The sequence below is a fragment of the Scomber scombrus genome, chromosome 14, assembly GCF_963691925.1.
Source record: "Scomber scombrus chromosome 14, fScoSco1.1, whole genome shotgun sequence".
Lineage (NCBI taxonomy): Eukaryota > Metazoa > Chordata > Actinopteri > Scombriformes > Scombridae > Scomber > Scomber scombrus.
Window position 1 is genome coordinate 25,297,275 of NC_084983.1, and position 25,275 is coordinate 25,322,549.

At 40.5% G+C, this 25,275-nt stretch overlaps 1 protein-coding gene across 1 annotated transcript in view; it reads right to left on the reverse strand.

Annotated features, from left to right (window-relative positions):
* Window positions 1-862: 862 nt before the first annotated feature.
* crebrf (creb3 regulatory factor) overlaps window positions 863-25,275 on the reverse strand; it is a 33,969-nt gene continuing 9,556 nt past the window's right edge. The window contains exons 3-10 of the mRNA XM_062432853.1: window positions 23,622-23,747; window positions 19,187-19,362; window positions 15,053-16,203; window positions 14,725-14,922; window positions 13,374-13,563; window positions 13,190-13,263; window positions 12,714-12,833; window positions 863-11,659 (exon numbers count right to left, since the gene is read on the reverse strand). Coding sequence (XP_062288837.1) covers window positions 11,541-11,659; window positions 12,714-12,833; window positions 13,190-13,263; window positions 13,374-13,563; window positions 14,725-14,922; window positions 15,053-16,203; window positions 19,187-19,362; window positions 23,622-23,747 — 2,154 coding nt within the window. The 3' untranslated portion in view covers window positions 863-11,540. The remainder of the gene's footprint in view (window positions 11,660-12,713; window positions 12,834-13,189; window positions 13,264-13,373; window positions 13,564-14,724; window positions 14,923-15,052; window positions 16,204-19,186; window positions 19,363-23,621; window positions 23,748-25,275) is intronic.

Below are 25,275 nucleotides of genomic sequence, written 5' to 3' on the forward strand. Positions count from 1 at the left end.
CGTTGCGGGGCAGCTCTCCCGCATCACTCTCTCGGTCACCTGACTGCAGCTGGATCTCTCTCCTCTCTGACGGAGCTACCAAACTCAACTGTTTCTGTCAAAGATAACGTGTTGTGTGTCAGGCTTTTATACAAGCTAATGGACGTTAACATTAAAGCTGACCTGTTAGGTTACGTTACAAGGCTGCCGGTAAACGGTGGCTGCGCTGTTTCTTACCTTGCTCTACGTTGACTTTACTAGTTCCAGCTTCGATGTCACCACCTTTTTTTAAATATTTGTTTAGAAAATCTCTAAGGCCTCTATTTTCTTCTCTTCTCTTCTTCTCTTTTCTTTACTTTTCTGAGCACCGGACTTGGGCTGACCGGACATTTTTAGTATACTGAACTTCAAATGACAACATCAAATTTTGATCAGTGGCCAAACCATTTTTGTGTTGGGGGTGGGGGGGTTCTTGACCACTATTTCAAGAGCGATTAGGAAGAAAACAATTAAAAGCTTTTATGTAACTCAAATATTACAATTTCTTTCCACAGATAGGCCTATTTTGAAAAATTATTCCATAATTTAATGTGGGCCCAGTTCTGCCCCCCCCCCCCCCCCCCCTACCCTGGGCCCGGGACAACAGACCCGTTTGTCCCCCCCTATCGGCGGGCGTGGGAATGGACATAGGAATACATTAAAACTTAATATATATACTACAGTATACATGTGAACAGGTGGAAATAGATTTACTATTGATTTATTTATACTCAAAACTAAATTGAACCATTTGAATCAATGATTTTGCGGTGTCGGTCATGTAAAGCACATGTGTACACAGTTATGTTGACCAATCAAACATACAGGAGTCCAGATGGGGTGCTAATGGTTTTATTATTTTGATATTAAAATCAATAAACATAATCAGACTATTGTGGTTACAAACAGAGCTGCGGTACCAACTCCTGGCTGATACAACAGAGAAAGAATGATTAAAAAAAAAAAAAAAAGAATAATAACAAAGAAATCAAAAGAAAAGCGAGAGGCACAATAACACAACAGAGAGTCAGGGCAGGTGTCTGCAGGATGTCAAGCAGCCAGAGACAAAAACTGGAGTTGTTACAGTACAACCAAAAAAAAAAAAAACCAAAAAAAACATCTTTTAGATTTCCACGCCTGTGCATAAAGCCACCCACTGTGCCTCGGAGAGAAAAAAAACAAGTTTACAATGCAAAAGAAAAAGAAAAACTTGAGTTAAAACAATAGTATAAACCCAGCACAACATTTATTACACAACATAAATATAACAACAGTCAAGATATTGTATTCGAACAGGCATATATGTGAACTACAAATATAGACGTCATTGCTAAAGAGAGGATCAAGTTAGTTTCAGCAGGATACACTTTCTGCAGGTTTTGCTTCTTTGTGAAATTATAATCACCAAGAGATCTATTGTAGAGCACTTAGCAATGAAGTACAGCCTTCCTACTGAGACTGGGAAGAGGAACACACACAGGACTAACTACAGAAAGATCCCATGCTGTTGATCACGTCAAATAAGTTACCATACAAGACCAGAAGCATTGTAACAATGGCATGTAGCTGTGATACCTCCCACATCCTCTACATGTTAGGACTTGTATGGATTCCCTATAAAATCGTGTTACTGTCTGTCGCCATTATTAAAATTTCAAGAAAAAAAAAGGAGAGAGAAAAAGAAAATGAACAGATGCTTTAGAATAAATATTTTTCCTTTTGTTAAATGTCTCTCGCTTCATGCATTTTGGCAAGTCTGGAAGGCGATGTATAACACTGCAGTGTTGGATGATGCGTTGGATGTGTGTAGATATAGAAAGAGGGGTTTGTTTTTATTATTGAGGGTGGGTTGTTGACATTTGCTTTAGTAAGATATCAGTCTGCAGAAGAGGAAATTAACTCCCGCGCCCTCCAATAATTCATTGCAGGGGAGGGTGAGGGGTCTCTGCCCACCAGCCTTTAGTGACCCCTGGTTAATCTCAGGAGCTCCCTGACAAGACAACTGCGAACCAAAGCCCTTCTGAAAAATAAACAAAAAAAAAAAAAAAAGCACCCAGAAGGGACGAAACATCTCTGGCGCAGTGGTGTCGTTTTCCCAGAAAACTGATCAGATTTTTATTTTTATTTTTTTTTAATTTCCTCACCAAAGTTAAAGAGAGCAGGCGAGCTGACTCCTAAACTGAGCATCTAAACCTCGGGTCCAGAGCCGTGACAAAGGAACAGTTGGTGAGGTGAATTTATCAAAAGGCGAGCTTCTGTTTGCTGCATCAAAACGTCCAACGACAGAACGCTTCATGAGCTTCACAAAAAAATGATTTCTTCAAGTCACAATGAAACGTGTAGTTTCCTTTTAAAGGGGGACATATCATGCTTTGGTAATTTTCTGTTATTTATATACGGTTATGATGTTTGGCGTCTGTGTTAAGCAGGGTCAAAATGTCAAAGCTTGAGGTTCCTCGCAAGTCAAAGTGGTGCTAGATTGAATTTGAACCTAACTCTAACCTCTCGAGAGTTCATCCCTCCGGCTGATCCAATTTGGCATTCACCATTTGCGATGTTGTTTTCCACAGTTTGTTACATATTTCAGATATTGGCTCCAACATGTACGGTATGTGTATTTGAGAAGTTTATATTTTGAGTAAAGAATGAGAAAAATAACTGCTTTCTGTTTACGTAGCCTCCTGAGGCAGTGGAAGTCTGTCTAGATGCAGCTTCCTGAAGCTGGCCAATGTAAAACAGAGCGGGCTCATCGGACATGGGGGCCTTAAAGAGACAGTGCTGAAATGACCTGTTTCAGTAAAGAGACGGTATAAGATAAAATTGTAAATAAAATAAAAATATGAAGCTGGAAAAGTACTATATACGTCTCCTTTAACAGACATAGGAGCAGAACATAAAAAACATACTGAAGCTACTACTAGCTACAGTATTTTAATGTGATGTGTTGATGTCAGCGTACTTACTACTTCCACATTTAGCCAGTTTATTTATTTTTTAAAAACTCAGTTCACGTGGGAAAACATTTGGCTTTTTATCTGGATTTTCCAAATAATTTACTTGTTTTTTCTTTTCTTTTTTCTATATATGTATGTATCCATTGTTTTATTACATTATTTCTAATTATTATTATTATTATTATTTATTTATTTATTATATTATTGTCTATATAACCATTTGTATCTCCAAAGTGCAGCTGCAGGATTACATACAAACATCTGAGATGGCTTTATTTGTGCCTATTGATTCATAATGATTATAGACTACGAGTAAATCTTAAATTTTACATTTACATTTACATTTTTTGTTATTTTTGGCAGGTATTTTTTAACAGTCGGGGAATTTCTGATTTCATTGTGACTTTGACTCATGTCTGTGAAGCTCACATTAAGTCTCTGACTCTGGAAAAGCTATGAAGTCTCCTTACATGTTAATTTATAGGACGAAACAAATAAATATCAAACAAACGGTATGAACACTGGGATCAGGGAAAGAAGGCAATAAAATATAATTTAGAAAATAAGATTCTAACGTGCAACATTTGACAGAGTCAGAGCATAAATATCGAACCATATTATTAATAAAAAATAGGTTTAAACATACAAGCAGGACGGCGGCCATATAAAGATACAACATTCATGATCTTTCTGGATCCTGACGACAAGAGTCTCCCTCTGTGAGCTTCCGCACAAAATCTGACAGGAAGTCGAACAGGAAAAGCTCCACCAGACACTCACATCTGTCTGTATGATCCTGCCGAGGAAGACTAGTCTACATTCATCAGCAAAGCAGCAGCAGCAGAGTTTATACCTCGCTATGTCAGCATACAGCAGTGCAGCAGTCAGAAACACAAGACTGACCATAGTCATCAACAGAAGGAATAATATGGCTAATACAGCTTTTTTTTAAAAACACAGCCATGTTAGCACCCAGCAACTGACAGATTAGCACCACTGTTAACCTCCATGCTCAGTTTGTCGCTTCATTCGCAACCTGCGACTCAGTGCCAACACTGGCTTCGAGGAGGGTCTGGCACTTCATAATAGCAAAGTTAAGAAACGGAAAAGGTTCTGTTTTATGGTTTTTTTTTCTTTCTTTTTTTTTCTTTTTTTTTTTAAATCTTTCTTGAAAAGGTCTCAAGAGGCAGCAACACGGTGATCCATGTCGAAACCACAGAAGAAGAATGCATTGTAATTCACAAGGTAAAAAGCAGGGCCAAGTCTCCCTCTGCCTCGGACACAGTGGAAGTTTTGCTCTTCTCTACACGGACACACCAGCGAGTGATAGCAGCAGCAGCCAATACAGAAAACACGATAACGTGGCGTAGTGGGCAGAGAAAGAGTTCAAACTGAACCAGGTTTCCCAAAACAACATCATTGTATTTTACAAGTTGCCACCTAGGCTCTTCTTTAATACTTTAAAAGAGAAATCCTATGAGGCATTCATTTTTATTTCCAGACATGGAACCACAAGCAGCTCATGTCTGTTGTTAGAGGCTATCATACAAAACGGATTGATTTGGGAGTTATACTGTACTTCCTGTTTAGGTTTTGGGAAACCCAGCTCCTTGTTTCTGTAGGGAAACCCCCTCCAGACTGACAGAAGGTGCAGATTTGTGTTCTCATATTTTTGATTAAGGCACCTGGTTCAGCAGGCATCATATTCCAAATATTGTCCTTTTTTTTTTCCTTGTATATGTAAAAACCAAGTGCACGGTGAGTAAAGGTGTTGGTCTTTTGACTGTCATAGGAAAAAAAAAATAGGTGTGATAAAACAGGGGTCTGTGGTAATAGCAATATACTGTAATTGTGTCATGGACACTCTAAACCAAAAATCTCAAGTCTTTTGTGCTCATTCAATAGCAGCAAGTATGAAATCATTCAACTGAGAGTGCAGTGAGCCCAAAAAGCCATGCAGCAACTTTTTGATGATGAAGACACTTTCTGATGATTGGCCAAATTATTTCTCAAATTGCAAGCAACTCCAGACATTACTTGAACCTCTCAGTTGTTTGCAGGGCTGGGAATAAGCATGCAAAAAAACAAAAACAAAACAAAAACATTATTCCCACTGCATTCTCATCACAGAGTACATTTTTGTGCGTGTCTAATTTACACAAGGGAACATGTGGAGAGTAGAAGCATATAGCCTCTGAAAATAAAGGTGTTTTATCTTACAGGTAACAAGGGCAGCCCTCACGGCTCCAAACAAGACAGGAAAAATTTTGAAATGTCACAGAAGAAACTCAAAACCAGACTCTGAGATCTGACAACACAGCCAGTCGGAGATGAGATCAGTCAATTCAGTTTGTTTGTTTTTGCCAATCCAGTTTATCAAGTCAGGAATATTTGATAATATAACTTTGTCGTAAGAAGTTTCCAGGTGAGAACTCTGTATTTTGGTACTAAGTAAAGGGAAAACTACATTTATTTGACTAAACTTCTCCATCTAAACCTGCATTTATTTCAGTTTTAGCCGCTTTAAAGGCACAGTGACATTTCAACTTCGTGTGTTTCTGTCTAACAAGTCCAATATTTACTCTTCTTTTAGCTCAGTTTTGGTCTCCACCTCCAACTCCTGAGTGAAACATGTGGCTTTTAGCTGCTAAATGCTCCACTATGTTCACTAGCTAGTTGCTTACATTGACACAAAACAATAAAGGGGAACTGCAGAGTCAATGGTAATTATCTGAGGGTGTATTTTTATATATAATTATTGATTAGAACAGCTTTAAAACCAACTAAAAATGTGTGCATTATTGTAAACTTTAAAACTCTCAAAATGTCCTTTTTTTTACATGTTCAGCTGATTTGCTTTGCACTGACTAAAAAAACAATCTGGATTATGTTAATTTGAATTAATTGGATGTGTATCAATTTAACAGTATCTGTAGTTTCCCTGTTATTGTTACCAAGTTACATATTTCTTTCTAAAAAACTTCTTTAAAATTATTCTGATATTAAAATAAAAACGTTACCGAATAATTCCTCCGAAGATTGTTCTTACGAAGCTGGATATACAGCAATATGTTACTTTTTCAGTTTTCTTGTATTGTTGCTATTAAAATCCTTAACTCAGACAAACAATAAAATATTAATTTTGCTTAGTTATGTTGAAAATTTTGTTTAAGATCCTCCGTGACTTTGGGGAGTGGTATCAAATCCAAGAGTTTGACTTTTACAACGATTTCAATGCTTAACAAAAATGATCATACAGGTCAAGAATACAGAAATCACCATTTAAAGCAAGACTGACTGTGAAGTTTCTTCTGATTGGTCCAACAGGGGCAGTTAGAATCAATGAAAATGATCGGGGGGGGGGGGGGGGGGGGGGTCTGGTATGAGAGCAATAATCAGTCACATGGACCTTGTTTGTTTGAATGGATCTGAATACAGATGCCAGTTTAATTCTTGGATTATTTCTTGGATAATGAAAAGTAATCAGCACCATGTGACAAAAACAAAGTCGGATCATGGCTGGAAGTCAGAGTGAAATCCTTTGTGAGGGGAAAATGTTGGGAGTATGTTAGAATATATCGTTTTGGAGAAAGCGTAGAAATTTTGTGAATTCTTGTGACAAGTCTGTTGGCCTTTTTTTCAGCTTGTGTAGAGAGCATTGCACCATATTGATTGACATTGATAATTCATAACATACACACACGCACACACAATATTTTGTACAGAGTAAAGAATGGCGACATTAATTGGAATACATAAATATATTTTCTTTTGATTTTATATGTCATCACATATGTCAGATAGAAGAACGATATTACCCTGATTTGCTGAAGAAGAGCTTTATGGATCCACTTAGCTTTTATTGGACAAGAGTAGCACAAAGTTACACACTCTATTAGCTTAATAGTTGACTGTATAGGATCTATGTCATCAGAAAAAAAAAAGAAGAAAAAAAAAAAGGAATAGTTTTACTGGCGTGGATTTACACTCATTTCCTTGACTTAAAATGCCACAGAGTCTCCTGGTTTGAATGTAAAGTTGCACAGCTTGCACCTATCATGTTAAATGTAAAAACCTGTGAGGACTCTTTCTTGAACCAGCCTCGTGGTCGTCGACAACAAAACACACACACACGTACGCACGCACGCGCAATTCCCTCCAGCAGCAACGCTGCCAGCTCAACCAGCAGCCCTTTAACCACTGTTGACCCCCTACCAGACCGGGGGGCGAAATTACAGCTGAAAAAAAATGCTTCAAATAGTTGAAATATTTGAAGCCATTTTCAGATATAATCGCCCTGTCTGCTACTTCAGTCAAGGTTGTTTTGAGCCAATCAGGCTGAATGATTTTGTTGTTGTTGTTGTTGTTGGTGGTGTTGTTGACCATATATCAGCAGGGCAATGTCATAAACCTTGAGCATGCCTCTTGGCAACTGACATGTCTGCCGGGTTATTATTTTTGTTTGTGTGTATGTGAAAGGTTATTTAAGAAGGCAATAAGTGTCCGGATTGAGTCTCCATTTATAATTGGCTTGCCATACAGTACAGTGATATAGTAACTTCCCCCAAGGCGGCCGGGAACAACATCTTTCAAACTGGCTCTTCCAGGCCGCCCCAGGCTAAACCCCTCCTCATTAAGTCACAAGTAGAAATCAGTTTACAAATGATAACAATATAGCTCTCTGGAGAAATGTGTCTACACTGTACATCACCCTGAAGAGGAAGCCAAAGCAGAATCAGTTTTTCCATAGGAAACCTCTACTGAAGGCAAATTAATCATGACGCCAAGGGGGTCAGCATCAGGATCAACGTAGGGGCCCTGGAATCAAAACCCTCTATGTTTTTTTAAGACCACAAACACATTATCCACACGGCCTCTGACCAGGACGTACACCTATCTCGTCACAGAAACAGGCATACCCAAGACACTGGGCGTCCCGAAGCCAAGCAATGATACGCTTTCATACAATACTTCATATCATTACATGGCTCCAGAAACATGTAGATCTAATTCTCATCAGGCCATAGACCTACTAGTTTATAGACTTAGCCAAGTCAGGTAATAGACCGGTCCTAGCAAGTAGTCGTCAAGTACACTTGCAGCATTCACACCAGGCCTTTTAGCAGCAAATGGAAGAAAAAAAATGCTTTTCTTTTTGTTTGTTTTTTCCTTTTTTGGACAAAGTGCTTTTGTTTTTAAACATATAAGATAGAGTATTCTATACAGATATCTAACATTTAGAAGATACATATTAAATTATAGTCTATTTACAAAAATGAATCACTACTAAGAAAATAGCTGTGGACGGTAGAGGGGAGAGCAAGTCATTCGGCTACAACTCGACTAAGAAGTCAAATAAGAATCATGGATACTCATCGTTCTAGTTTCAGAAAAAGCACCAATTCTCCCTTTTTAGACGGAACAGAAAACAGTAAATATATATATACATAGATATATATATGTAGCACTAGCTGTTTTTCAGTCACATGATACAGAAAAACCACAGCTCTGCATCACCATCATCGGTGTACGTTCTTCACCTCAAACTAAGCTGAATTCAGCCTCATCAAATGCATTTTGTTTCATTTGCCCACCAACAGAGTGAATTTGGGCTGAATTATGAAATTCCTGGGAATGTCAGTGTTTCCTCTGAGGAGGTAGCAGGGAGGTAAGCATACAGGCATCATGCATTGTTAAAGGTTGAACACGGTGCCAGTTTGTGGCCTTATTACTGTAACTGTGTGTGTTTTGGTGAACAAAGTGATTTTTTTTTATACTGCTGTGACCAGTCAAAAGGGATGGAAGCTGAGGACCGAAGGCCAGGCACAGATAAAATTCAGCGACCCAACCTCAAAGGCAGCGATGTCAATCCCAGGAAATGCAAATTTCAACTCACTTCATGATTTAAAAAGAAGGGAAACGACAACATGCAGTGCTGAATTCAGATCAATCTGGGACAAATTCAAATGGCTTTGGCTTTCTAACAGCATCTGTGACAACACCGCAGCTGATTCCTCATCTGCCCTCACACCTCCACACTGTTGTCCTCCGAGTTTCTTGCTTTCTCACACCCGTCACTGTCCTCGCTAAAGACAGCATGTCCTCATTCTCTTTATAGACCATTCAAACTAGACCATGGCTTCGCTGCATTGTGTGTTTTAAATAAATCCAGTCCTGATTCTCTGTATTTCACTCAGCCAGCAAGGAGACAGGAGAGGTCAAGTGTCGTGTACGAACTATCGGATTTGACTGGCTGCTCTTAAAGACCCTTCTCCTTTTTTTTTTCCTCCACTGAATCTGACCAATGAATACCTCCAAACCAACAGGAAAGATAGCAGGCAGCTAAAATATAAAAATATAACAAGAACTTTTTTTTTGTTTGGTTTTTAAGTTTTTTCCTCTAACTTTTTCAATGCAAGGATATGCTTTAGAAATGTGTCATGCTTAAAAATGAATCAATTGTCATGAAGAGTGGCATTTCACCATTGATAGATATATCATTAATGTTTCTATATACAGTACTTTTTAAAACACAATTCAGTTAATATTTTGTCGATGAACTAGACCTCATCTACATACAGAAATCAAACAAAGTGACACAGGAACATAACATTTTGGTTATTGTTGGTGACATTTTGACAAACAAGCAAAAATGTAACATAGCTTATCTACTAGCGCTCTTGGTTTTTGTCCTAGATAGCGCCATTAACACAATTAGCTTGTGGAGGGAGGAATCAGTTCAGGAATGAAGTGCTTCCTAAGCAACAAAATCTACTGGAGAAGCCCACAGATGGGGTTAACTTTTTTAGATTTTAAAAAACTTAATAAATGTTCCTTTTCTGTACAGAATTGGACCCAAGCTAATTTCACAGTTCTATGAAGTTTCCTGACCCTCCCACATTTCTTACATTCAATACGGCGTCAGGTAAGCTGTGCAAAACCTTACTTTAACTGGCTGGTCGCCATTTCGTTGCATGTGTCTTTGGTACAAAAAACAATCAAAATATAGTGTGCAAATATTTTTTTTGTAACTCTAAACTAAAAATATCTGTGAACCCCCCCCCAAATCCCCCAAGACAAGAGTACCAAAAACCATAAGTAATCTATTGCAGAGCCCTCCTATATACACAGACTCTGTGGCATCACGCAACGAGAGCTTCCATTTTTTTTTATGTACATTCAGAATATCTTTAAACAACTGAAATACACAACAAACCCCACAGGTGTCTCCCTCCATGCATCCACTTTCTCACTCATTGTAAAGCAGTCTCCTCCTTGGCTGAACCTCAGGGAGTTCTGACCAATCACGTCTTCTCTCTCAATTCCTCTCATTCACTCACTCAGACTTACAGAAACACACACACATACATACACAAGGCACAATGAATAGAACTCTGATCAAACACTAGTATGAACACACCAAACTGTTAGCCTGGTCAACTCTACTGTACAAAAAGGGGAGTCGGTGCCTTTTTTTCCCCCACTGGGAAACACGTATATACAGTTCTAAGAGGAGATGGGTCACTGTTTATGTCATCTTCATCAACGTCACCACCATCATCTTCCTCACAAGATCATCTGCTCCCACGCTGGCTAAAATGCCAAATTCAACCAGTCCAGTTATAACCAGCACAAGGCCAAAAAGCACCAAACTATATGCGCTTCCTCTCCACACGGTCAACTGCTTCCTGTTGTTTTTGTCAAAATTAGCCATTAGTCCTCCTGCCTGCTTCAAACTTCAGACCAGCAGGATTGATGTTGCTTATTTTTTTAACTTTTAGCTACTACTGATTTTTGTTTCAAGCATTAAAGATGCTAAATGGTAACAACAGCAGAGCTGAGGGGATGGCATGAACATATTTAGGCCTTCAATACAAAATATTTCCTGCCACCCAGTAACACCTCGGAGCACACTGCTTGTTTTCTCTGCAGCTGTCTCGGCAACCAAAGCTATTGTCATCATAGTGCTTTGATTGACTGAGTGTGTCAATTTAACATCCTGGAGTTTATTTGTGTTGCCATGTTCTAGGAAAGGATGACTGGAACTGGTTTTTTTTACCCATTAATGGTTTCCTCTAAGGTGTAACAATTCTTCCTCTGTCATTACAACCTGTGAAAGTATTCCAGTGGTTACACTCATGTGACTGTCTCCTGTCTCAGCCATGGTCAGGCTCTGCAGGGAGCAGACGTCCGACAGAGCCGACCCTACACAATGCTATGTTAAACACATCTAATAATCACCAGTGGATTTAGGACGTGCTATTAGCTATACACCTAACCATCACTCGCCTTTACAGATGCTTTTCCCGACGCTCATGATGGGTTGGGAGACAGTGATGCTCTGACTCTGCGCACAGTGTGCAGAGACAGAAAGCTAGGGTGTATGCCATACAGGTGCATGGCGAAAACAAGCACACATACATACACACATGGAGTGGTATGTGTGCTTGTGTGGCTAACAATGTATATGTAGTCTGGGTTGGAGGGGCATGCAGAGGGGAGCATAGTTACAATGGGACAGCACGGTGGTAATGTTTAGTCCACTCCTCTCAGTGGACTGCAGCTTGTCTAGATTTTGGAGGTTGGGACTCTCAGGCCGACCAGTCCACCGGTGGGATCGCCGCGTCCTGTGGTCTCCAAGATTTTGTTGACAAAGTCTGAAGTCTGCCCAGCAACAGGTGGTGCAACTGCACACAACGACACAAACAGAGGTACATTTTTATTGTCATTGATCTGCAGTATTTGATTTTGTGATTAATCGAAACAATCTTTAAATCAATTTAGTCAAGACACTGGTACTAGTTCTGTAAATTAAATATAATCTCCATTCTACTCCTCACTTACAAGATCCTTCACAACCTGGCACCATCATATCTCTCTGAACTGATTCACATCTACACACCCTCCCGAACTCTCCGATCCTCCTCCGCCAACCAGCTCTTTGCCCCATCTGCCAACTTAACTACCATGGGGTCAAGAGCTTTCAGCCGATCTGCCCCCCCGCCTTTGGAGCTCTCTCCCACCAGACATTTGCACTTCTGACTCTGTTTCCACCTTTAAATCCCGCCTGAAAACGCACCTATTCAGAGCTGCATACTCTACCAAAGAGTACATGTGCAAAAGACACATGCATCAATGTTGTGGTTGTCCGCCACAATGTCACCTACTACGGACAGATATATGCATGCAAGATAATACATCAGCGTTGTGGTTGTTCTCCAGAAACTGTCATAAATTTACTTTTATTCAGTTTTAAGCCACATATTTGCGATGAACTTTTTAGATCTAGGTTTTTTTAATCTTTTAATCGGATGAAGATTTTAGTCGTCGAATGTCTGAATCTTAAGTTATCAGAGAAACAAGCTGAGCAAACCTTAGCTGCAGCTCGGCTCACAACCCCTTCTGGACATCCGTATCCGCCAAACACTAATGTTTAATGTGAAACTGCTTTTTTCAGTGTTTTTAATCACCGGGTCCATTTGTTTGGAAAGGAGACCCTCTATGGATAATTAAGCTAACATTTAAAAACCTCCTGAACGATGAACACTGAAGTAATCCTACCCAGGAAAGGATGGATGTTTATGAATGAAGTCAACAACTCCCATGATACTAATACTTCACAACGTCATCAGACTCTGTTGTTTGTTATTATTTTGATTGTGAGACCCATAGCGGCAGAAATGACACATTGTGTGCGTTTTAAGAGAACGTCCAAATACATTTCTAAATGATCTTTCTCACCAAGAGTCTCCTGGATGAGCCTGTCCAGGGTGTCAGTCATGTTGGTTGAACGCGGAGAAGAGTCCTCCACTCGTACCACTATCTCCTCCTTGATGGCGTTGATCACAAACAGCAGCCGATCTACACCAGGACCACACACACACACACACACACACACACACACACACACAGGAGAACACACTCAGTAAGCTGAACACAAAATACTGAATAAATAATGCATTCATATTCAGATCAGGGATTTTAACAAAAATACAAACATAAAAAATGTATAATTTGTTGGTGATATCAGTAAGAGATATCACTATACTATACTTTGAGAAGTACAAGTAAAACAATAATCATGCTCCTTTATTATTTTTATATTTAGATTAACATATTTGATAGAGAATCACTAACAAGTCATAAAAAACATGGATGCAGACGTTTATGAACTTGGGTGTAAATATAGAAACACGTGCAGCGTCATTATAACGTACCGTACTCTGTGCTGAGTCCCCACAGCTTCACCTTGTTTGCTTCATATTGAGCCTTCTTTTTTAAACGACAAGCTCTGCAACACACAACAGAGGAGTTTAGATCTTTTCATGAAAAACAGCACGTACTAGGAATCATGATTTTCTAAATTGATATCGTTGTTACATATTATGGACTGAACTTTACCTGGACGCCAGCTTGTTCTTCTCCTTGCGGGACCATGGTCGTGCAGTGAGAGGCAGCTCGCTGACGGGGGTCAAGTCACTGATCACCTTGTTCAGTTTCCGGAGCTCAGTGCCGATCTGCAGCAGCTTTCGTGGATTGGGAGTCAGATCTTCCACGTCTGTGCGACGAGACTTCTTCAGCATGTATTTTCCTTCGTGACAACCAATAAAAAAGGATGTTAGAGATCATTTTCATGTCATCTTTGACGTTTCAGCAGGCATACAGCATAAAAGTTGGTACAAAATTGGTCAGCAGTAGTTCATTGAGGAGTGGAGCACCAATACTGCCAGGGATCAATTCTCACTTTGTTGTTTGCAGTCTATGATTCCCTGTCAGTATAAAAATGCAATAATAATAATAATAATAATAATAACAATAATAATAATAATAATACATTTGCTGGCTTATTCATTAGCCAAAAAGCCTCTTCATTTCTCATTCTTCATTATTTAAGTGCTCAGCCACTGAGCTTAAGAATCAATTTGATTTTTCCCCACATAAGAGTGTATTTTTTACTCTTTATTATAATATTTGATGCTGAATAACTCTATGACAAGACCTCATTCAGAGAATCTGGATCAGTCAGGAGGAAACAGTTTAAATTTTGACCTTTTGGTTACAGTTGGGAGATACCGCTGCAGATCTATAAAAGGTTTGAATTAGTAATAGTAGTACATAACTGCATGTTAGACTGCAATAAAAGCTTAAAGTGCTTTCTCTTTCTCCTTTTCTCTCTTTAAAACAGTTACTAAATGTTAAAAATGCAATATGGGTCATCATCGACATACTCAACGTAATTGATCTCCAAACAAAATCGTAGATTTAATAAATGCACATATGAATGCGGGAGAAATGCTTTGCTGCTAGTAGTAGTTTCCACAGGTTATTTTTAAAAACAGGTACATGTCTGTGCCTTTTGTGTGAGAAATGAGACAACTGATGCTACTTTTATTTAATTCGCATTTTCAATGTGATCACTGTTTTGTTATTACTGCAACCTGCTGTGCACAGCTGCTGTTGTGGAAAATCCAAACCACAGAAATCCTACTGAAAGACTTGTACAATAGTGTCTCCAGTGAAAGCTGTATATGATTTATGCTGTGTAATTAAAAAATACAATCATCCAAAAGAGATCAATATTTTATTATGTGTCACATCAAATATTTCCTTTCAAGATGCTCCTGAAGTTTTTGATTAAATATCATCGGTATGTCTTAAAGCGAGGCCTACATCCTACAAAGTCAGCTGTGTTTAGTTATATATGTGTTTGTATGAACAGTAGGTATGTATGTATGTATGTATGTATGTATACCATGGAGAGGCCCATTCTTCTGGTACAGGTTGCTAGGCAGCGTATGTCTGTCCCACTCAGATGGCTTAAGCATACGTTCCTGTTTGGAGGGGGTGAGCTGCTCGCTGTACTCCCAGAAGTAGCGACGCTTGCCTCTCTTCCGGCTTGAGACTCCTGCTGTCAGGCCTTTAATGTCCTCCATCAGCTCCACGTCACAGCCTGGTTGGAAACAAGACAGGAGAATAAGAAGGAGAGAGCAACAGAAAAGCAACAGAAAATAGTAACAATTATTCAACATAATGTTTGGTTACACATTTTAACCAGAAGCTTTAAGATGAGGGGTCTGTACCTGGCTCAGAAAAGGCGTCACTCATGTCGTCATCTTTGTCTGCTTCGTAATCTTCATCCTCCTCCTCTTCCTCCTCCTCCTCCTCCTCCTCCTCATTCTCAGACAGCTCGTGCTCGCTGCCAAAACCCTCATCGTGGTCTTCGTCGTCTAGCTCCAGCCCATCGCCTTCCTCCTCCTCCGCCTCTTCCTCTTCCTCCTCCTCCTCCTCCTCGTCTTCCTCCAGCTGGGAGTGGGCTCTGCCGGCCAGTCTGCTACGGGTCAGGAACAGAGAGTAGTTGTGTTCCTCCTCCTTACTTTTCTCCGTGCCTTCGACAACCAGAACACCACCACTAACTCCTGCCACGCTATCGCCGCTGCTCACCAGCCCAGAGGTGCTTCCCTCCAGCGCCTGGCTCGCCTCGACCAGTTGAGGCACAGCGGCAGACCAGGCTACAGGCAACTCTCGTCTCCCCGCTCCCTCCGCCCTCCTCTCAAAGCTGCCAGATCCACTGGCTGAGGCACCAGGAAGTCCCACCAAGGTGGTGATAGCTGAAGTGGAGGCTTTCTCATCTTGGGGTTGGGAGAGTGGTAGAGGGGGGTTTGAATCAGTGGGGGAGGGCATGTCGGGTTGAGCTTTATGCACAGCACTCACACGGACTTTAGCCTTCCGCACAAAGTCAGGGCCGTTAGAGGGTGGGGCTGCCATCTTGGCTCCCTGCCCCTGAGTCTTGGTTTGAACTTGAGGGTGGTCCTGGATGAGACTGAGATGACTCTGGGTCTTGGCCATAGTCTCAGTGCTGGAGGGGACAGGCCTGGTGGCTTTTTGAGAGCTTTCAGGGAAGTCTGCGAGAAGGCTGCGGGAGGGACGGGAGAAGGATGCGGCACTCGGGGAGGGCCGTGCAATGCCGGGGCCAAATCCTTGGCCGGGGACCAGGGGTCTCTTACTGTGACAGGGAAGCTGGGACAGCGGAGGCTGGGGGCCAGGCGGGGTCAGGTCAGCAGGGGGGTAGAGCGCCTCACACACAGGCTGCGAATCCTCGCTGTTGAGCTGAGCCAGCGTCGGGGTTCGGCCAATCACTTCCTCGTCCTGGTAGGGGCTAGAAAAGTCATCCAGTCCGAGGAAGTCCACCTCTTTGGTGCCCCAGATGTCACAGCTGGCCAGCCGCGTATATCTGTGAAGCACAAAGACGTTCGGTGAAATTCTGAGCTTTCATAGTCTTGACATCGTATATGACCTTTAAAACATCTCACGGTTTTCAGAGGTGTTACGTTGGATCTTAAAAGTGAAGATGGCAACAAATTAATTTGACCATTTCTCATAACATGTGTTAATTAAAGGGAACTTTTTTTTTTGCATATTTGAACACACAGATGTAGCTGTGAGAGCGGTGAAGATTAGTTGGTTAATCAATCAGTCAAAGACAGAAACTTAACCGGCAACAATTTTGATAATCCTTTAATCCTTATAATCACTTCTCTGGGTGAAATTACAACAAGAAATACAGTTTCCAGCTTTTCTCCATTTTATATCATTTTAAAGTGAAGTTTTTGGACTGTTGATTGGACAAAAGGAATAATTGATTATGAAGTATTTGGCAGATTGATCAATAATGAATTCAATAGTTTGGTGAAGCTCTACAGGTAAACATATCATCTCCAGAGTTTGACTGATACAAAAGAACCAGACAGATCAGGTGAATGTGGAAGTTCATTCCTTGCAAAAACAAGTCACATGGCGACACTAGTCGTACAACATTCAAACATCACACCACAGTACAGCTTTGAGGTGAATTCACACTGGGCACGAAGCACTTAATCAATCACTTAATTCATTACTGGTATCGTTTTGTGGTCTGTGATTACAAGCCACAAACTGTGAATGTTAAATAGAAATGCCTCGTATTCACCATGCTCGGTTACTGTTGCTAGTTAACAGCACAACCTGACTTCATGTGTGTGGAGTGTGTACGTAGGGATAAGACTCCAGGAACTAATTTCTTTTAAACACTGAAACTCTTCCACTTGTCTTTCTACTAGAGTCGGACCGATTGGCCTATCACCGATATATAAGTATTACCATATATGTTGTCGAGTATGTGCTGATATATTTTTTTTTTTTATTATATAGGCCTCATTTTATGTTTATTTGATACTTCATCTTAATTCAAATTTAAAATTTTTTGCAATGATGTACTTTTAATCAGGCGGGGAGTTCCGGCCCTCTGAAATGATGCCAACGCGGAAGTAACTTAAAACTGCATTCTATCAAAAGGCCACCAGGGGGCGACCGCTTTGGTGTCAAAAGGACTTCCGTCTCTATACAAGTCAATGGAGAATTCACCAACTTCTCACTTGATTTCTAACCTCAGTAAACGTTTTCAAAATGTGTTTATGGTCTCAATCGCTAGTTGAAAGCCTTCTTCAATGCAGTATGATATTCATTTGTGAAATGTTGGCCTCCCTGATTTTATATTTGACGATAAAGCAGGGTATGCATTAGGGCGTGGCTACGTCGTGATTGACAGGTTGATTGGTTCACAGGTTCAGGAGGGCGCCTCATGCCCCTCCTGATGCCCATATAAGTAGAATCCGTGGGGTTTTTTTTACCCGGCATGCACTGGAAATTTTAAAGATGGCGCTGCCCTGATCCGATACTATTCGCTTCCAAGCAGCAGTCCACAAACCAATGGGTGACGTCACGGATGTTACGTCCATTTTATATACAGTCTTTGAATTTTATGCAATAACATTTATTGTTAAGCAGTGAAATATCATTCCTCTACTATATATCTTTGTCACAAGTGTTTTATAACCATATTTGAGGGATCATTGCAAAATATCGATATTGGAACTATTTTCATCCCCAATATTGGTATCGGCCCCAAAAATCCAGCATCGGTCCGGCTCTACTTTCTACCGTTCGTAGTGTAATATTAGAGAGTTTGTGCACATTTTTCAAGTTGAAACATTTCAGTTTAAATGGTGCATCTGTGACTGAATTCACACCCCATCAAGCGAATGTGGATATGTTCAAGTTTGGGGGTTTTTCCTCCACATTTTGGTTTGGTTCCATTAATGGTTTTAATTTTTGTAACAAGTGATAAAAAACCTGAAGGCAAGTCAAACCTCATCATACTGTACACCACAACCTACAAATAATTCCCAGAACAAACAGCAAACAGAGCTCGGAGTGTTCTTAGCACTACATCTGAGAGTACATCACACACACACACACACACACACACACACACACACACACACACACACACACACACACACACACACACACACAGACACAGACACAGACACAGACACAGACACACACACACACACACTGTCTGCTCTAATCTCTTTATGAGAGGAAGTTTGCCAGATGAAGAAAACTACTGTGTTATAAAACCACAGTAAGGAGCAAAGGTACATCAGAACAAACAAACAAACAGTATATGACTTCTGCTGACCCAGAAACACAAGAATGACTCACACATTTGCTACAATATACACATACACACTTTCCTTCCTCTGTTCCACTTTCGCACGACCTCAATCAACCCCGTTTATTAGCAGCAATGTGCAACAGCGAGCACAACTCCACTTCAACTATCACACTTCAAAGGCTGTGGTCTGCCCTCAGCTGCCACTCAACATCTCAGAAGAGAAAAATTCACAGACTATTTTAGCACCAAGGCTTCGGGATCGCTGCAGGACAGACGGAGCATCACCTGAGATCCCGGGGGACTGCGGCAGCCAGCTGCTTTGTTGTTTACTAGCCCTTGAAACCACTCCCTGCCTGCGAGCCAAGTCACTACCTGCGTCAATTCAGCCGCCGCCATGCCTGCGTCAGACAGAGATGACCTGCCTTGACGATTATCAACCAGTGATTTTGATCTCTGGTGCAAATAAAAAACCTTATTACTCTTATCTCATAATGTTATCTCATACTCACCAAGATCTTCGGACAGTGAATATATTCTTTGCACTGTAAGTCAGTAACAGCTTTAGAAAGTTTAGGCAAAGGGGGAAACACAGCACGACCTTTGAGTTTCATTAAATTCCTTAGTATAGTTTGTCTTATGTAAGTCATGTTTACTTTTTGCAGTTTTTAAGTCGATTTAAAAATAGGCTGCACAGCTCATAAATAAATGATTTCAGCACCTGGTGAGGTCTTCCCAGTAGGAGTCCCACTGTTCGAACGCTGAGCTGCTGTAGACTGTCTCACACTCGCCCAGACCCATGAGCTGATCCACACAGCCCTCCATCTCCTTGCCTCCGTCCCCGGCTCCCACAACGCTGTCCCGACAGGGGCTCTGTCGGTGGGTCATGTCTCTGTCCTGCAGAGAGGAGGAAATGATCGACGTGAGTCAAGCAGCAAGCAGGAAGTGGGTTACAAGATGTTCTATTTTTGTTGTTACAGTTGAAGTGCGTGGTGAGGGTTTGTTAACTTACACAAGATATTTACAGTAGAACAATATATAACACGATAAACCATAAACTTTCCATGACTATACATAATTAAATGTGTATTGCAGGTCATCTTTTCATTGGACTTTCAAGATAGACCAGTAATGAATAAAACTGTATATCCTTTATTGCAAATATAACAATAACTAGAATCAAGAGAGTAGCTCCTCTCATGTGACACATTTCATCAAAGTGATCATGATAGAAAGTGGACAAACTAATATGGAAGGTTTATTTAAAGACTGAAACATTTTCCAACATGTTTTAAAAGAGTGGCAGTATGACAAAGCATGATACACCATCAGAAACTGTTTGGTTATTGTTAGGATCTATTTTTAACTGACCATGCTCAGCATGACTCCAGAAAGTCTGGTCAAACATGTCAAAGAATGATTGAAAATAACTTTCGGGCCTCACCAAGAAGTCTCATATTCTCCCAAGCTGTGCATTGTAAGATATTTGAGCCACTGTATGGAAGGTATAAGAAGCTGTATTCTGTAGACAATCCTTGTCAGTGTCTGAATGCATGTGGACGTGAATCAAGCTCGTATTAAAACATGCATTAAGCTGAACTCCTGATCTGATTGAATCATTGCCACAGTTTCGCACTATCAGTTATTATTAGAATATTGATATTTTATATAATTTTGCATCAATGTAATGGAGAGTATTGATCTGTTAGGTTGTGTTGATTTTCCTGATTAGCCAAAACTAAACAGTTTCTCAGTTGATTTTCCAGGAATTATACTATATCACAATATATAGAGTATATATTGTATATAGCTAGACACTGGGATATAAAAGCAGAACTCCTAGCAGCCTAAAGTAACAATATAACAATCCTGAAGCACATCTCTCGGGCAGCCTCGGCTCACTGAACCATGTTGTCCTGGTCATGGTCAACTTTATCATTGTCATGAGGAAATTTTGGCTAAGACGATTGCACTATGAAATAATCAGCGCACACCTAGTATGTGAATGTCTATGGGCATTTCTAATTCGTTTTTCTGTCACCAGGGTTTGAATTTGACAATGTTGAAGCAAAACCATAGACTGTATATAAAATGGACGTAACATCCGTGACGTCACCCATTGGTTTGTGGACTGCTGCTTGGAAGCGAATAGTTTCGGATCTGAGCAGCGCCATCTTGAAAATTTCCGGTGCATGCCGGGTAAAAAAAAAACACGGATTCTACTTATATGGGCATCAGGAGGAGCATGAGGCGCCCTCCTGAACCTGTGAACCAATCAACCTGTCAATTACAACGTAGCCACGCCCTAATGCATACCCTGCTTTATCCTCAAATATAAATTCAGGGAGGCCAACATTTCACAAATGAACATCATACTGCATTGAAGAAGGCTTTAAACTAGCGATTGAGACCATAAACACATTTTGAAAACGTTTACTGAGGTTAGAAATGAAGTGAGAAGTTGGTGAATTCTCCATTGACTTGTATAGAGACGGAAGTCCTTTTGACACCAAAACGGTCGCCCCCTGGTGGCCTTTTGATAGAATGCAGTTTTAAGTTACTTCCGCGTTCGCATCATTTCAGAGGACCAGAACTCCCCGCCTGAGCAAAACATGTAAGTGATGTGGTGGATGTTAATATCAGATCCAAAGATAACTGAAAACTTTGTATCGTTATAGTAGAAATCGAAAAAGTCCACATGAAGAAATCGTTAATTTTACATACAGTAAAAAAACCTCACAGAATCTGTTACTTAACTCTTAGCTGTTTACAGTGGAAACTAACTAGAAGGTTGTCCTACTTCATCATCCCATTAATGTTTAACTGTGATCCAAGAAACTGAGAGTGAAACAGTGAATCTCTATTGTTTAGTCTACAGCAGAAAGTAAATTGAGGAAGGCACCTGCAGCTGACAGCGTGAGTGGTGACAGGTGAGCTGTGAGCCTGGCAAATGTCACACTGCTGCTAAACAATTATGCACGGGTCTCTCCGTTTGAAATGCCCACTGGCAGCTGAGCCGACAGCATGCAAATCTTTATTTACAGTATTTATTTAATGGCGCGGAGATACATCAAATTCTCACTTCTAGTATGAGTATAAGTTTGTATAAAACTTTTGACTGCAATACTTGTAGTGTTTAATTTATTTGAATTTTTAAAAGTAATAAAATAAAGAAGAAAATAAGAGATAAGAACAAAATATCACTGTGTCACTTACAATTCCTTGAATTTGCATTCACTCTGGTGCTTGTTGAGAATTTGTGTGCTGTGTTTCTGTTACCTAATAGGCTTTTTTTCCCATTTGGGTGGGGATGCACGTGCTAGGCTGAGCTGTGTGCAAGTGCAACCACTCGAGCCATGCTGGCACAGTACGAGTGTCTTTCCCCAGCACAGCATGAGGAGGTAAAAGAAATGAACCTTGATGACACATTAGACCACAGTGAGAACCTGACGATTGCAGCGTTTCATCTCACTGTGGCTGTTCCTGCTTGTACTGTTTTATAATGCTATATTTGAAGCTGAAAACATATTTCTATATCCTGTTGTGTAGACCAATTTTAGCACTGATAATGAAAACTCAGTATCACTAAATCAGTGATATGTCCTATAGCCCATTTGCAAGAAAAATTAACGGCTTGGCACGATTAAAGCAGACTAACCTGTGCCCAGTGAATGCTGGTTCAAGTCTAGACCGTCGTGTCCGTAGGCGTTCTTGTGTGTATTTGTTAAACTCCCCTAAATGTCTCACAGTGCTGTGTCTTCAACATCAGTCTGTGTTACTGTGCCACAGACAGCAAGTTGCTTTGAAGGGATTAGTTTGTACCAGATTTGCTCTTTTTCTGGCAACGCACACAAACAAAAACTACAGCTCAGCGCCAAAGAAGAGACAGATGCTACTGAAGTGGGTAACAGTCTTCAGTATGCATTGAGTAATCTTTGATCCCAGTCAATGTTTTGATGAAAGCTACAATAAAGTATGACAAGCATGTGCCAAACAATATTAGCACCAAACATTAATCAACAAGCTATTTATTCATTTATTTTCCCACTACAATAAAAAGGCCAACAAACTGAAGTAGTTGAAGCAGTACTTTTATCTTTGTGATGCATGAGGAAGTTTGGGCTGGTGATCTTTAAAGGGGCCATATTATACCCCTTTTCAACAAGCTAGCACAGTTACTTAATAAAAAAGGTGTCTGATATCAAGCACCACAGCAGCCTTTTTGTCCTGTCTAAACAGCCCTGTACAGAGCAGCCAGTTTGAGTCTAAATAAACTTTGATTTGCTGGGACTTAACTGCAATGAACGGGTCAAAAGGATGTCGAAATAACTACATTATAACGTCAAATTTGTAAAAATCCTGAAGTTCAGATCGATCAGGGCTATGCTAACTCTGTGGCTGCTCCATCCACACTCCAAATACATACTGTGTAACTTTACATTTATATATAAATAAGTGAAAAGTGAGATTGAAGATCAACTTAATCCCAAAAGTTTATAAAAAACAAACTCTGCTCCGGATCAGCGCAGAGAATCAGGCTTTTATTCCTCCAGAAGACAGCAGCAGCAACGCAGGACTCTTCGGCTCTGCTTCCCAGCGGGCTCTCTCCTGCAGAGCTCGCCGGGACTTCGCAGCTGTCTGTTGGTCCAGCCCAGCAATACACACACATTTCTCACCATTAGCTTAATGTAGCTTAGCCCCATGTGACCTAAGAAGACTTGTTGAATCACAGATCACAGAACAAGTCAGCCCACACCAAACTGACTGGGTGGTCTTATTTCACAGCTTGTGTGTTAGTAGGCACAACTGAGACCCAAATATATACACACAAGCACTGCAAAAGTGAGTTTTTCATAATATGCCCCCTTTAAACTTAGGTTCTTCATTCGGCTGCAACTCAGAGATGACGCAGCATGAGCAGCTGGGACTGACTTGCAAAGAAGGCAGGCTCAAAGGATAGTTAGCAAGGCCTGATCCCGGGCTGTAGCACGGCCTTGGTGAGAATGGAGTGTGTGTGTGTGTGTGTGTGTGTGTGTGTGTGTGTGTGTGTGTGTGTGTGTGTGTGTGTGTGTGTGTGTGTGTGTGTGTGTGTGTGTGTGTGTGTGTGTGTGTGCGTGTGTGTGTGTGTGTGTGTGTGTTTGTGTGCAGCCACTCACCAGTTCGTACATGAAATCTGGGTCAGCGCTCGTGGCGAGCAGCTCAGTGCTGGTCAGGGCCTGGTCAGCAAACGAGTAGTTCTGAAAGTCGTCCCCAAAAGGAGGCTCCATCCCACTAACGCTAGGCTGCAATGCAACAGAAAAAAAAGGAAACGTCACCAAAACCAAAATCTTACAACTCTTCTCTTGCTGGTCTTTGCCCTCCTTCCTATTGATCCTTTTCTCACTCAAATATCTTATCATGTGCAGTATTATATGACAGTATATTATATAGAAGACACTATTATTTGTCGTGTCACTTTTATTATTTGTTACATTGTGTTGATTAAGTTGTACATTCATTATAGCACTTGTATTATTTTCTACATTCGTTTTTAATTCTATTAAAGTCTGAGATTATCAGATCAAAAGAATGTCGGCCATGAATTTTAATATAGTACGTAACTTTAATAAATCTGATTATCAGTATTGTTTATTGTTGTTCATTTGCCTTGAGAACAGCAGCTCTTCCTGGAGTCCATATTGTTATTATCAGTACAATAACACGAGGCTTTCTTCTCACACGGAGAGGAAACAGTGACACAGAGTGATGAATATCTCACAACATATCGTAGAAGTTATTATGGCTTGTAAACTGAGGTGATGGCAAGTCAAACATGCAAACAGAAGTTAGCAGCTGACAATACAATAGCATGTAACTTTACACCAAGGTGTTAAACTGTTTTTGGATCATCAGACAAGAAAAGAAGAGAGTAATAATTGAGCAAACCCACTGCCTTGGAGAAAATGACTGCCTATGTTCATTCTTTGTGTTCAGAGGTTTCTTATAACCATAATTACTGGTTGACATATGCAACAAATTCATAAATGTTCTTAACTTCACTGTTTCACTTTAAACATTTTGCCTTTATTTGGCAGCTGACTATGAACAGAAGAAGAAAACAGGAAGCATGGGGTCACATCACAAGGAGAGGGTGATGAAATCAAACACGATATTTTTGCCTCAGACCAACAGGCCACATTTGTAACTTTACTACAGTAGGTTAAGATTTAGCAAATATCAGAGAAGCTGATAAAACGACAGAAGTGAATTATACTAGCATCTTTTAAAATGATATGACAAGGTAGCTAAAATATATTTTAATGTAAGATACCATTTATTACTGAGTAATTGTCTGTCATGTCACTGCAACGTCTAATATGAGTGATAGTGTAATAAACAAGGAGCTGACAGGACAGAAGAGCAGCGTCATTTGAAAAAAAAAAAAGAAACACTTAAGGGGCCCAGATCATCTTCTCCTGAGGCTGATGTAATAATGTTTCTATTAATTCAGCGCCACAGAGAATTAAAAAAAACTTCAATCCAAAATGATGTTCACCCTCAACACTCATTGCGTCATTTCATGCATATTTTTAGAGGGGTCCAGAGAGCTAACTCCCTCACACATCCATTCATTAGCTCATTCACTGTTAGCCCATCTGCCCCAGCAGCTGTTTGGATGCAGCGTCTACAGACGTCACACTGAACCCAGGCCAGTCACTCGCCGCCTTTAAAACAGCCCGACTGCCTTTGATATCCATGATACTGTCTGTTTGCCTGGTTACTGGAAGCCATATTTTTTTTCCCAGGATGGTGAAGGCATGGCTCGTCCCA